We start from the raw sequence: 14,201 nt of genomic DNA on the forward strand, positions 1-14,201 counted from the left end.
CGTTAAACTTACAGTTGTCTCAAATTAACTAATTGAAAAAAGTCTGCATTAGATGCTTACATTAACTTTTATCCATTGCAGCAGAGATGTTGTCTTACTTCTCATGCACCAAATCACACATACACAGAATGAGAACAATTTATAAGAACTAAGACATATTTTCCTTTGTGTGCAAAGAGAGTAATGTTGGGCCAGACACTTCATAAAAAAGTGAGGCTTACGTTTCCCTAGGATTTTAAAAAAGGCAAATAAGGTTACAGAATGGAATGAAAGAAATCTGTTCTTACTAGAAAAGGTTAGCAAACTAAATTTTACTGCTCCTTGTAACACGAGCCTCAATATATCCCACTGTGAGTTTAGGTGATGTTGTCGAAGGGTACGGAAATTGTTCTGATTAACCAGATTCATTGTTTATGTAAATTGAGCATAGTTGTACTGGGTCAAACTGAAACTATCTGTCCTAGTATGCTGCCTTCAAGATGGGGTGATTGTAGGTGTCTGGGAACAACTATGAAGGCAGCAAGCACCTCACAGTGCTTTCTAGCACACTAGCGGTGCTTTCCCAGAATAACCTCCTAGCAATCATCATGCTTCCTGACTTAACAGTAGTATCACTGAATTAAAAGCTGCACTCAATAGATTTTTCTCTCCCCACTTTTTAATTATTGAAAAATAATGTAAATCATTGGCCTGTTGTAGCAATGTCTGTTGGCTGCATAGAGACCCTTTCTTCTGTAATGCCTCTTAGTTCTTCTGTTACGAGAAAGGGTGAAATATCATTCCTATTCTCTTTCCTCATGCTAAGAAAAGCCACAGGTGATTAGCAACGGCCACTGCTCTTGCACTGTCACTGATCAGCAGAGGTGGAATGGCAGGGCTGCTCTGTTTTTAAACTCAGTGAGTTTTAAAATTGCCCTAATACAGCAAAATCTTATTGAGAGGTTACACCTTCATTTTGCACAGTTCAGAACTGATGCTGGCATTGTCTGCACACACAGAGCCTCTCAGCAGTTAAAGTCAAGGCATTTCAAAAGAAAAGTGTAAATATAGGACTAAATAGTTTACCCCCTAGTGAAGCCAGCATATTTGGTCAGAATGGTTCTAGCCTGCAAGCTAGAAACTGACCATTACCAGGACTGATAAGGCAGAAATTGGCATTTTCTTTACCACAGTCTACAAACCAGAGAGTTTCATGTTATATGCCTACAAGATTTATTTGACATTTTAATCTATAAATACACAAGGTTTCCACCAGTAAAAGCACAGGAATTTTCTCAGTGGTCATTGCCACTGCTTACATATTGAATAAAATAACATGTAGTATTGCATATGAATGAGCAAACTTTGGTTCCCTTTCTACCTGGAGGGATCTTAAGGACCAATCTCTTTCACTTGTTAAACAATGGCTTGCAGAGGACAACAAGGCAGCTGAAGGCCACAATGAATGCTACACTCTGGAAAGCTTGGGACGCTGTAGAACTTAATTAGTTTTTTGAAGGCACTTTTTTTGAACATCATCACCTCTTCAGGCAGCCTGGAAAGAATTCTGGTATTTGCATGAGACTCCTTCTTGTCAGTGGCTGCTGCTTTGGGGTTACATTGCTCAAGACCACCAGTCACTGGCACACTGTTGCAGCTAAGGGAACGTGCTGTCTTTTTCTTGCCTTGAACAGATAAATAACTGAATAGGAAAGAAGTTAACTTATGTTTGGTAACATCTTGGACATCTTCTGGAAAACAGTCATCTAGAGGATCCTCTTGACCTTTCACTTGTTGACTAATCACACATGTACTGGGACTCGCTGCTAGCTTTTTAGGCTGAACTACTATTTTTCTGGAAGGTGTTTTGTATTTTCCTCCATCTAGGTAAAGCTGAGAAGCACTACTAATGGCATCTGAACTAGGCTCAACTATCATATTAGGGATTCTTGCCCCATCACCAGAAGTGATGCAGTGCAACCCACAATTCTGGCTAATGATCTGGGCTGCAGTGTGTTGAATGATGTTCCAGTCTTGCAGAATATCTTCCCTGGTTGTGAACTGAGATGTTACAGTAAAGCGAATGATGAACTTGTCATGAATGGTTGCTGGAATAAGGAAGACCCTGCCAGAACTGCTGAGTTCTTTCAGGAGTTTTTCTGTCAGCCAGTTGGGACCCTGTTTTAAATATGAATAAGAAGAAAAAATAAAGAACTATAGTTAGAATTTCCAGTGACATCCAAACATCTCCATAAGAATTCCAGCATTACAGATCCTTACAGGAAAGTTTATTCATAGTTCTTAATGTCTGGGGAGAGATCAGCTGTGGTGATTCATTTCAGAGACATGCAAAAGGCCCTATCCTTACCTTTAGTCGAAATACAACCAGTCCAAGATGTCTTTTGGCAGGAATTTCAAAGAGTGGATCACTTTTAACCAAGGATTCAAAGAATTTGGCTGTTTCAGTACCCTATATTTGAGGAAAAAAAGTAGTTATGTATTGGTTTGTCACAAACCCACTGTACGACACTAAATTAAGTAGTTCAAAAGAATTCCTTTCCTTATTGGAACATATCATTCCAGTGCATGAGTGGTAGCAAACAGAAGAATGACAACAATATTTGAAAGTCTATTTGCCCAAACCCTTGACAATGAACAAAAGTAACTGGACTACACGTAGGAATTTTCTAGAAGGTTTGAAAACAGAATGTGTTCTCAGATTAGAGTCCTTTTGTGGCAACCGCTGATCCACAATATGACCCCTTGTATTTACACTCCATCAAGGACTTAAGCCTGTAAATTTTCATAGCAATGGGTTCAGCCATTCATCTCAGCCTGCCTCCCAAACAGCTGCCACTTTGCCTCAAAGAAAGCTTCTACAGATCGGTACTCAGTAACGTGCAGAAGGCACCGACTTATCGAGTCACTTTTCATTGCCTATTGCTTTCAAGAAGGGTACAGGAAATGTTTTGTCTACAGAGTCAATCTTTACAGATTACTTGAGAATAAAATCGGCTCGCATTTAGTGTTCACACGCAAGCTTTGTGTGTGAGAGAATTTCTGTTACTCATCTTTGCATCACTGAATTTATTAAATTTAGCTACCAGTAAATAAGCATAATACATTTATGCTTCCATTGTGAATTCACTTACATGTCGGACATGATCTTGAAGTTTTTTCACCCCAAATGAACGAATCACAAACCACAGCTTCAAAGAACGAAATCGACGACTCAGTGGAATTTGCCAGTGCTGTGAAAACACAACAGGTATCAACGACCACAAAAACAACAGAAAGGAGCATTCCCTTACACTGCTACAGTTGTTCCTTCAGACTCGGGTCAGAAATCTCTTGACACAAGTAATTTCATATTACTGAAAATCTGCCAAGCCCAGGAAACGGCCATCAAAGAAACACTACAGCTACAGATTTTTCAATTATTCGCCAAAATAAGATTTTGGCTACTCCCCTTAATCTGAGGCCCAGATATGCTTCAAGTTTTTAGTTAATTACTAGCTAACAACAACACCTTTTTGCATTTAAAAGAGCATTATCAAGTTAAGATGCGTCCGTTTACACTGTAGGACTGAGTGCTCACTTCAGTTCCTGTAAACTGCATGTTTAAGTTCCACCCTGAACGTTTTCCCAAATCAACTATAACCAGTGAGAGCTGGTACAGGGGTAGACTCTTCCAGTGGAAGTAACGGCTACTTCGTGGAAAAGACTGACAGAACATGTAAAGGAATACTCCTAGGGAGCTACACAGCTACATGCAGGGCCCTATTTGACCACAAGAGGGACTCACTGATGTATTTTTTCCGCCCCTCTGTACACTCACACTCCCCAGTGAAAAGCACTATTGATTTCAGGACAATTATCTTTTCAGGACTAGGGTGAGATCATAGCAGAAACAATTGGCAGTGAATATTCCTTTGATTTACTTACTGAAATCTCCTGTAAGATAGATCTAAAGTGAAATGCCTCTTAGCTCTCCTATGAATACCTTAATCTGAAGAAAAATGTAATTCATTCTACTGCAGTTTCAGGGTATGGCGTTTGCTTACTCCTTTCTCTCTCTTCCCACATATCAGATACAAGAAAACCAGCTAAAATGCCATCAGTAGGAATTACTTCAGCAACACAATGCAACTTGCCTTCTATCCAAAAAGGCAAGGCTAGATTCCCATCTGTGTAAAAATCTTAAGTACTTCAATCTCTAGATCTGAAAGCAGGTATATAATTAATTTTCATAGCTAGGGCTCACTTTTGTTATTTAATCTGCATTAGGATCTCAGTCTAATTTGGTTTATGCTTTTATGTAATGAGACCAGCTATAAGATAAGCATGCTCCAGAGCAGTCTGTTTCAACACTTTATATGATATTTAAAATATCAACTCAAATAACTTACCATGAAATCAACAGCAGCTCCTGAGTTCGGATGTCTGAGGTAGACAGGGTTAACACTGAAGGTTTGATGTAACTTGTATTTATCCTTAACCCTACCAATTGTAGAACGAACTGTATTTAGCAAAAAAATTGTGCAGAGAAAGACTTTGCAATTTGCATGCTATCCTTTTGGTGGTGTTTGTGTTTTGCCTTTACTCACCAAAATCCAGTGCAGTCAAAATGAACCATCATCCATTTAGAAGGGTTGAAAGTAAAGGAATCTGCATATTCGATTCCATTCAAGAACAATCGGAATTCAGGACATACAAATGCTGTTCCTGCATATGCAGCATCAATATGAAGCCAGAGTCCCTCAGCATCACCTAATGGAATTGGAATTGTTATGTCAGGGACATAAGGAATCAAAATGCACGCTTAATCTCTCCTCTCTGAAAACTAGGTGTATGTTCTTGCAGGGGGTGGATGGGCTGACAATGAGCAAAACAAACAACAACCTGGTTTTACTCTAAAGCTGTGCATCCAGCACTGCAAAATATAGGATAATGCTGAAATCAGATGGACTCTGTAACAAAATTCACCATTCCCTATGTGTGAGGCTTTTTAATGCTTGATTTCTCTCACCTGCCTTTTTACTAAGTGAAATTCCACAGCACAACTCAGTTTCACAAAGCCAGAATAAAGACACAGTGGCAAGCAAAAAGGACCCAGAGACAGAAGCCATGCTCTGACCCATAGGAGAAAAATGCCACAGGGTCTTGTCAGAATTTATGCTGGAATAGAATCTGCAACCACATCAAATTACCAGTTGAACTGGTGGCTACAAAGGACACCCTACCAAACTCTACCTTCAAAACTCCTTTGCTACGTTAAATATTTATGTATCCATCCTACAGCAGTTCTGCACTCTGTTCTGTACAGTCTGTATTCCATGAATAACCACATTAAAGATGTATTAGTTGGAAAATTTCATCCATCTTGAATAGAAAGTATTTTTACATCTTAATCTAAATCTTCCAGAAATCACTGCAAAGTCTTGCACTGACTCCACCGATCTTTGAGACTTAATGGGAAAACTCAGCTGATCAGTATTTCTACTCTCATCGGCTTTGGAATGAAAAATTCTCATACTCTTCTGTGCTATCATAGTTTAAAATCAGGAAAAAAAAGCCACTCACAAATTGGACCCAGTTCCGAGAGATTGTCAAAAGCACAGACACCAGTTGTACCCAAAGTTGCACAAACCTGGAAGAAAATAAACCTGTTAAGATGGCATTTTTTTAATAAATGGATGCAACACTTTACATGTGGAGAATCTGTCACAGCTGAAGTTGTATTGATTTTTTTTTTGTTCAATAAAATAGAAAATGTTGTATACCTTTTAACCTTCAGCTAATGTATTTTAACACAATAAGAAATGTTTCAGAGGTAATTTTATGTTGATATTAAGAATACAACACTAATGTCAATACCCCCAACCAGAAAGTTGACATACAAAGACTGGCACCAGGCCTTTCTTTCTGTCTTCTGCAATGGCTTTCTTCAAAGTGTCACCTCTGAGGGAAAAGTTCTCATCCACAGGCAGAAATTTCATCTTCACAAGAGAAATCAAGCCAGCCTTTTCTACAGAAGAATGTGCCTTAAAAAAAATAAAGGTAAGAAAGCAAGCTGTAAAGCTGAATAGTTGTGATAAATTATGGCCTTATAAAAGACAGTGGTTGCAAGAAAAGCAGAGATAAGGTCCTTATAATGATATTATAATAATAATCCATATGAATACAAGTCTGAAAGTTTCTTCCTTGCAAGTAACTAAAAGAAATAATACACTGTAATTCCAAGGAATGCATATGCTCCATTTATTTGCGTACTTATCTCTAAAATGTAATCACAGGCATCCTCATCTTGCTTTTCAAGAGCCACTTATCAAAACTCAGATCTTAAAAGAGCCTCTAAAAATGAATCAACCTCAGTTTATTCCTTTCTCCCTGACATAAGAAGATTAAAACACCCTGAAGCATGCCTACTTCTGGCACTACTCCCTCACAAGAAAAAGCTCTTTTAGTTACACCAATAAAGAACCAGCATGAGCATCTCTCTTGTATTTTTCACAGGTGAATAGACTGTTCAAGAGTCCAAGAACAGAACAGGTTTGTAGGCAGAGGCACAGCAACGTGTAGATACTTCCTCCAAGAACAAGCACAGAGGCCTAGAGTGGAGGCCACAACCAGGAGCAGCACTGAGGTAACACCCTGAGTGTGCCTGTTCCTGAGTGGAAGGAGGATGTGAAGCAAAAAGAGCTGAAGCAGCATGAGATCAGCACGTCATTACTGGAGAAAGGCTTGGTGAAAAACAGGAAGGAAACACAAAACTGAGTCACATGAGACAGTGTCTTGAGGACTGCTGGGACCCTGTAAAACCTCATCTCACAGATTTCATTTCCTCATCTGCAGAAAACAACATTAGAGGGATTAATTCAGGCTTGTACCGCATTCCTGTTTGTGTTCTTCCCTTGGAACAGAAATGCAAGTTCACATTGTATGACCTGGGTGAGGCAGCAGAAGCAAATTTGTTTTCTTTGTAACCATAAGAACCTACTTGATCAGACGCATAAGCGATGAGGCGAGAATTGAGCGAGGACTCATCGGTGTCTGGCTCTGAAAGCTTCATCTCCAGAATTCTGTTTTTCCTTGCTGCTAGCAGTGCAACCAAGGTTGATTCACTCACAGTGCTCTGCAAAGACATTGCTCATTTATTGCAACATATTGCCACTTTATTGCTATTTTATCACTGAAGTGCTCAGCTGCCTGCACCATCTTCTATTTCTACTACCACTTTCCTGGGATGTGATGGAAAGTCACTAGTGACAAGCAGCTCTCTGGGCCAGCGACACAAAACAAAGCCTTTTAACTTCTGTACGTTTTTATCATGCAGGACTGAGTTGGGGGGAGTAAATAAATCACATTTTCCTTTTGCTTTTCTACAGCTTAAATGTAGTATCTTCCATAAAAATTACAAAGCTGAGCAAAGCTCCTTATAACAACACAGAGCCTCAACACTGATTCTGGGGAATACTTGCTTGGGCCTTATGAAAGGAGATGAATGTTCAAGCCTTGATCTCGCAACTCTCAGACACACAAAATAGACATGAGAAAAAGAATTTCTTGTGTGGCTAAGGACTGCTGGCAGAAGGACAGTGACAAAGATTCCTTTTCTAATCATGGAAGGATCACTTCAGTGATTAATTTGGTGATGTGAAACAGTCTGAAGGAAACAAATCTGACTCTCATTTATCCTTAGTAAGGCCACAAGAGCACCTGATCTTTGTCTGTAACACAAGTAGGACTAAAAGCAAGAGCAACTCCTATTTTAGCATCTTCTCTAATACTAAAATTTGGGAAAGCAAAGTCAAACTGGTATTTTTCTCTAATCAGACCCATAGAGCAAATCTTCTTGGTCTTGCCTCCAGGAAAACTATCAACCAGAGGGAAATTTAGTTGAGTGAAAACAAAACATTGATGAGGCCACCTCTGATCTCCCCTACCTGTAACACTCCTCCACCCACACTGTCGGGATGGTGATGCAGGAATTTATCCGGAAGGCCCAGCATTTTAGCCAACCAATCCATCACATTCATTTCCAGTTCTGTACAGGCTGGACTGGAGGCCTAGAAAAATAAAATAGAAAGAGAATCAGGCTGTAATTCCCCCTGCAAGCACAGCAGCAGTATAGCCCTTAGCTAGTAATTAAAATGTGCTTTACTCTATTAACAAGTTTTAATTGCCTTGGGAAAAATCTCACCTAGATGCAACAAAGGCAGATGACAAGCTTTGTAGCACTGGATATATAAGTGGCTAACTGTGTAATATTACGGCCCATGCCTAGCAGAACACAACATTATTGTAATAAAAGTTATGATGTTCGGTGAGTTCTGTAATACAGACCTCTATGTTAAGGTTGCAGTTGAGAGTGAGCTCCAGGTACCTTGCTCATTACCAGTTGCTCTCTTGGAATACCAGAGAATCTCACCAACCTCCTTAAAAGGCTGTCTTCAGATTACCTGCATCACCTCAGTGCTGAGCTTCTAAATTATCAATAATTTTAGAGCCATTAAAAAAAATTAGAATCACAATGAGCCACCTGAGATAAGACCCTGCAACCGCAGTGCACCACACAAGTACGTGCCCTTGGTCCCTAAAAGAGCGAGCACTGATGTTTTAGTGAGGCTTTTTGAAGAGCAGCAAAAGAAAGGTGAAACCTGTTCTGCAGTGTCCAGCTTTCCACTTAACAAAAGAATTGGTTTACATTGCAAACTTTACAGAAGTCTATCAAAACTGCATGGAGAACATAACCATCAGTTTATTATAGGTTTATGAGTTTCTACTGCTTTCTTACACGGAGACATACATCTAAAAATCTGGACAACTTCACCACAGCTTCAGAATGGTACCGAGGTATGTAGAGTCATAACCAATTAGTGCTGTGTAGCTGCTGCAGGAGGATACAAAGCGCTTAGATATTCTGAAATAGGCCACCAAACAACTATTTTCAGAAGAGGAAAAACAGGAAATGTGTTCTCTCAAAGGAACAGGAGAACTGGAATGGAGCCCAACCTAACCTGCACTCATGGATGCTGGCTGCTCCATTGCCTGCAGTGCTTATGGAACAGTCTCGGCACCACGACTACATGGCAAGGAACACTGCTCACAGGGGGATATGCAAAGAATTAGAAATCAGACATTTCTAGTGATACATTTTCTTCATTCACCTCTTACTACCAGGTGACATTTGATCTTATATACTGTATTTATTTTTTTCAAGTGACATTTTTCAATTACGCAAACAATGTACAGTTGGTTGAAGAAAATAATTATACTGACTCACAGAACAAGAAAGAATGACTGTGACCTGCTCCTGCATAATACATACAGAAGATGAACATTTAAAATAACAACAACAACAAAATTACCCATGTGAATCCCAAGCAGTTAATTGCATCAGCCAACATATCTCCAAGGAGCGAAGGCCAGGAAGTAAGAGCTGGAAAGTAGGCATGCATGTGTGGACTTTGCCAATGGACTACCTAGAACAAAATTATTTAGAAGTAGGAAAACGTCACAAAATTCTGCAAGACATGTAGCAATTAGCATCTCTTCAAAGTGATGGAAAAGGATCACAGCAACATAATATGTGCAATTATACATCTGCTAGCAGAAAGCTACAGCGATAATATTGACTGGAGTGCAGCATTAGCAAATGATAACACTGTGTCATTATTAGATAAATTCCAAATTATAGCAAAAGCATTTATCTGAATTGAACAGGCAGACAAAGATTCTGAACAGGAAAGAATGGTCTTTTGAACATGGTACAACAGCTGAAATATTTATCAATATATTTATCTTTAAGGGAAATCCTTGCAACGAAGTTGCTCTTGCTCATTTTGTCTTTAGCTACACACAGCAATTTACAATCGTATAGCACACTCCATACACCTGAAGGAGCCTGCATGTGGGACACCGGCATAAGCATGTTTAATGTGAATACCTCTCCTACACCAGCTCAAGTTTCTGCAAACATCTATAAAGAAAATTTTAAAACATACTTTTAAACAGCTTCTTACATAAGACATTTAATTAGGGATATGAACTCCCTTAGCAGAATCTGCAGTATTTATGTACAAAAGGAAGGAGACCTTTACATTCAAAGAACAGGAGACACATCTTATATGTAATGACCTTGGGCAAGAGATGTTTCACCTTGCTGTGCCTGAGCTTCCACATCTCTGAAATTGAGATGATGCAGTTCAGCAGGTAGAGGCCTTGTGAAGCTAAATTCGCCAGTGTCAGAAAATCATTGTTTCCCTCTAAGCAAGCATGAGTTATTCTTAATGCATAAAATACTTCAAAAATATATTCAGCCTATGTCCTAAAATTGTCGTTAGGAACACAACAGTAATAGCCAGAATCCCTCTGTGGGCATATCTACAAGACTTATTCTACATTTTGGGTGCTTCACTTTTTTAGATAAGTGTTGGGCAGAACCTGTGCATTCCCAGGAGCTGGTGTTCACCCCAAGTAGTAATAGCCTTTTCCTGTCATAATTATACTTCATTTCTTACCCCGGGCATAATAATCTTCTCTATATCTCCAAAGATGTTGTCCCAACTGTCTGGGTCCATTGGGGCAGAATCCGGCAACTGGGCTCTCATGTAACCTGGCTGCACATCAGGAGTCACCCGTCTCTCTCTCACATTGCTCAGGTATTGGCAAATGTAATCCACCATTTCTTTCCCTGGAAGAGGCAAACCAGTGTTTTGAGTTTCAATTACGGGAAAACTAACTAGTAGTACTAGCACTTCATGCAATCTTAGCATTAGACATGGCTTGGAATCCTGCTCCCAGGATAGCCACAGGAATTAACCTTCCTCCTACACCCTGCTTGTCCCATCTAATAACGTAGGGACACAGCTTCTAGAAAAGGCTTCATGGGAACAGAACAGATTCACAGGGTTATTTCAGTGCCCTCATTGAATAGTTCAAAAGTACCTTTAAAATACAACCAGGGTACAAGTATGGTTTGTTTGATTACTGAAAGAATAGAAAGATTTTCTCGCCTACAAACTAACTGAAAATGCATTTCACAGAAACTAAGATTTCGTAATGCCTCATACTTCCCTGTCATTACAAGATACCCACTTTTGCATCCCCTGAAAAGAGCTGCACAACTCCACGCCTTTTCTCCACCTTTTAGGCAATCTCCTCATGCCCTAGGACCGTTTGCTCCCCATCTCCAGAACCGTGCCAGCATCACTGCGGTTTCATGGTGTGAGCCAGGGAAGAGCTACTGTGAGTAACACCTTAGCACAAGTTTATTCAGAATCACAGCTTTGTAGCTGTTCCACAGTATTTTAAACATAAGGCCAAAAAACCGAAGTCATCCACTGACTCTAAATCCATTACCTTAAACTCAACCCTGGGACACAGTTTACTCAACTGTGGGACACATTTTTGTCTCAGCCTCAGCAGATCTAAGTCTCAAGGACATGTGTGCAACTGAAGAATATATAGCCCATACAAATTTGGGGTACCACTCCCTGCCCTACAACAGTTGTTCTCTGTAAGCAAATGCTACCCATTCCCAAGAGCAGAGGATCACTCACCTCTCCGTCTGTACTCTTCAGGGTCCATACCAATTCCTTCTAAAAGCACCTCTTCAAACCTGGACCACGACCTTTCAGGCGCTGCAGGCAGCTGGTCTGGTGCCCTGCTAGCTGCTTCACCCTTTATAGCTCCCTTTATCTCTCAGACTCATGCATTCTGGAAAAGGTTTAACGTAGGCAGATTATTGGTAAGTGTTTATCTAACTCCTCCCAACTGAGGGCTTTTACAGTCTCTCGTATGTTCTCATCTGTGCTCTTTTGATGTGCATGATAGTGTATCTCTAAGAGGAGCTGCCTCTGAGCTAACCCTTTCCCATTTTCAAACAATCTTTCAGAAGTCTCACAGTAATGTATGTCATGAATATAAGACACATTAACATCAGACTTGTGGGAGAGAAAAAGCTCAAGAGCTTCCAAAAACAAGTAAGAGTGTCCATGTTACTCTAGGACACTGAACTCCTGTGCTAACAGTAGTTATTAAAACAAGGCACCAGCACATTTGACACCTATGCTGTCAAGTCTCTTGCTGCCAGAAGAAAAGGCATTACGATTATTGCCAGTTCCAGAACTGCAATACAAAGCAGCAATGATCCTCTCTGTGGATTTCTTGCCCTTCTAGATCAGACCAGGTTACACTGCAGGGTGATGTTCCTCCACTGATATCACCCTAGACTGCTGAACTGGGAAAATGCCTCTTTCCCCTCCACCACTGTGCTGCTTTTCTCACATATATGTACTGGGATTTGGCCTTGCATCTCTAGAATTCTTCCAAGTCCTCCAACTGGATTGTTCTCAGTTTGGAAGAACAGCCATATAGATCCCCCCTTGTTTCAGTTTCAGGACACAAAAGTACATCCCGACCTCTTTGGCAGCACTACTTTGACACTGGTTTGACTCAGTGTTGAGCACTTCACCAGAAGGAGCTCACTTGCTCTACACTGATAGCAGGCAGCCCTGGGAAAAGAGAGAGGTAGGACTTGCGGATTAAGCACCAGAAATTATTTTGTAGTGCAATACATGCTCGTTCTATTTTTGTTATACCCTGTGCTCCTGCTTAGGGCTGGCCCTATTTGAGACAGGATAGCTGCCTTGGCAGACCCTTTGCCTTGGCAGACCCCTTTGTCTGCTATGTGACATCAGTTTCTCTGTTCTCATCATATGGAAGAGAACTGGCAGTCAGAGCAGCTTTGGTTCTCTGCCTCATGTACTATAGTGCAGCCCAAATGCTTTCATTATTCTAGGAAGTTGTTACATCTTCTTCCACAGCGTACTTCATACAGAACAGTATGAAAACCTTCCTAGATTCTGCTGCGATTAGATATCTGTGTAAGAACTGTTTCACAGATATGACGAAGATGCTGGTACACGCACATCAGATTAATATACTGAAATTAAAAAGAAAAATGATAAAGCATTGAAAGAGGAAGTGCAAGTAGTGCAGGAAAAAATACTGTATGTGTATTCGTCTGCTTTATCTCACATTTCTCTGGAAACATTAGGGAAAAAATAACAAGCTGCCCCCACTCTAAATATCAATTTTTGAGCCTCTCTTGGCTTTGCTGTAAATGCTCCCTGAAAGGGTAACGAAGAAGGTGAGAAGGGACTGGCATCAAGCACAGGACCAACTCCAAAAGAGCACAGAGTTCTCAAAAATTGTGATTGCACCTCATTACAAGTAACTAATGCATTACTTTAATATGCGGATGTCTGCTCAAGGAAAGCTGGTAGCTAATTACATTTATGACTTCAATTTGGAACAGCAAATAAGGAGCAATACTTTAAACAATGTTTTCGGAGCTAAACTCCACAGTAAATATTCCATGTGACATATACCCTACGCCTTTGCTCAAAGGTGATAGTTTCATCAGGCTGGTTTCTCGTTCTGCACAGAAGAGAACAAACAGCAGCTCCTGTTCAGAACTGGAATAAAATAGGTGATAATGAATTAGAGGTAGGGTAAATATTGCTGGTGATAAGTTTGTGTTATAGCTACCCTGCACTTGGAAGGATTTTGTTATGGACAATGAGGAATAGAATATTTGCTCACAGGAAGCAGAATGAATAGGAAAGGTTCTTTTCATTGTTTGCTACAAAGGTCCGTGCCATCAAAACCGTGGGAAAGCTCCATTTGGAGGTGAACATTACCACTATCACTGCCCAGGCCGATGCTGAATTCTTATCGTTATGAAGAGTTCACAGAGATTAAACTGCAGTTAGGTCTGTGGGATGTGAGGACACAAACATTATTTTGGTCACAGAATAATTCAATTGGAGCAATGCCTAACCAGCATTTAAGTTGACTAACTGGTTCCTGCACTCGCTAGTGACATAATGGAGTTTCTAAAAAAAAGGTAGCTATTTCCAGTTAGTCACTGCATAACGCTTGCTTCAAGTACCAGCTGAGCAGGATTATACACTTGAAAATAATAATTCTAAAAACCACCACCACAGTTTTCCCCCTTTTTTATTTTATTTGCCAGTAATTTGATCCCAATTTCTCAACTGGGATCAAATTTGCCAAATTTATACCAATACTAGGATATTTAAGATTTTTTCCTAACTGCCAATTCTATAAACCCAAACCAAAGTGGGAAGATTTTACTTCAGTACTGTGTAATGCAATTCTTTCCCCACACCTCCCTCCTACCTCTGAAGTCC

At 40.1% G+C, this 14,201-nt stretch overlaps 1 protein-coding gene across 3 annotated transcripts; it reads right to left on the reverse strand.

Annotated features, from left to right (window-relative positions):
* Positions 1 to 859: 859 nt before the first annotated feature.
* On the reverse strand, positions 860 to 13,718 carry HDC (histidine decarboxylase). Of its 3 annotated transcripts, none has more exons than XM_030498139.1 (12): positions 11,544 to 13,718; positions 10,503 to 10,675; positions 9,351 to 9,464; positions 7,926 to 8,048; positions 6,980 to 7,114; positions 5,880 to 6,023; positions 5,563 to 5,629; positions 4,587 to 4,749; positions 4,389 to 4,479; positions 3,132 to 3,230; positions 2,348 to 2,449; positions 860 to 2,157 (listed from the first exon to the last, which is right to left on the reverse strand). In XM_030498139.1, exons 1-12 carry the CDS (start codon positions 11,569 to 11,571, stop codon positions 1,396 to 1,398), a joined length of 2,001 nt encoding a protein of 666 aa, XP_030353999.1. In that variant the 5' UTR covers positions 11,572 to 13,718; the 3' UTR covers positions 860 to 1,395. The 3 variants fall into 3 exon arrangements, with proteins under 3 accessions (XP_030353999.1, XP_030353998.1, XP_030353997.1); XM_030498138.1 differs by having other exon boundaries at positions 10,503 to 12,497; positions 13,382 to 13,400; XM_030498137.1 differs by having other exon boundaries at positions 10,503 to 13,718.
* Positions 13,719 to 14,201: the final 483 nt, after the last annotated feature.

This window comes from Strigops habroptila, chromosome 9, assembly GCF_004027225.2.
Source record: "Strigops habroptila isolate Jane chromosome 9, bStrHab1.2.pri, whole genome shotgun sequence".
NCBI lineage: Eukaryota > Metazoa > Chordata > Aves > Psittaciformes > Psittacidae > Strigops > Strigops habroptila.

What these genes read in the sequence shown, in the direction of transcription:
- HDC (XM_030498137.1), bottom strand. Translation starts at nt 10,757, where the DNA reads ATGCTAAGATTGCATGAAGTGCTAGTACTACTAGTTAGTTTTCCCGTA. An exon ending in AGAAGATTATTATGCCCGGG is followed by an intron (nt 9,465 to 10,502) that starts GTAAGAAATGAA and finishes ATTTTGTTCTAG; the next exon opens with GTAGTCCATTGGCAAAGTCC. An exon ending in CTCGGAACTGGGTCCAATTT is followed by an intron (nt 4,750 to 5,562) that starts GTGAGTGGCTTT and finishes CAATTCCATTAG; the next exon opens with GTGATGCTGAGGGACTCTGG.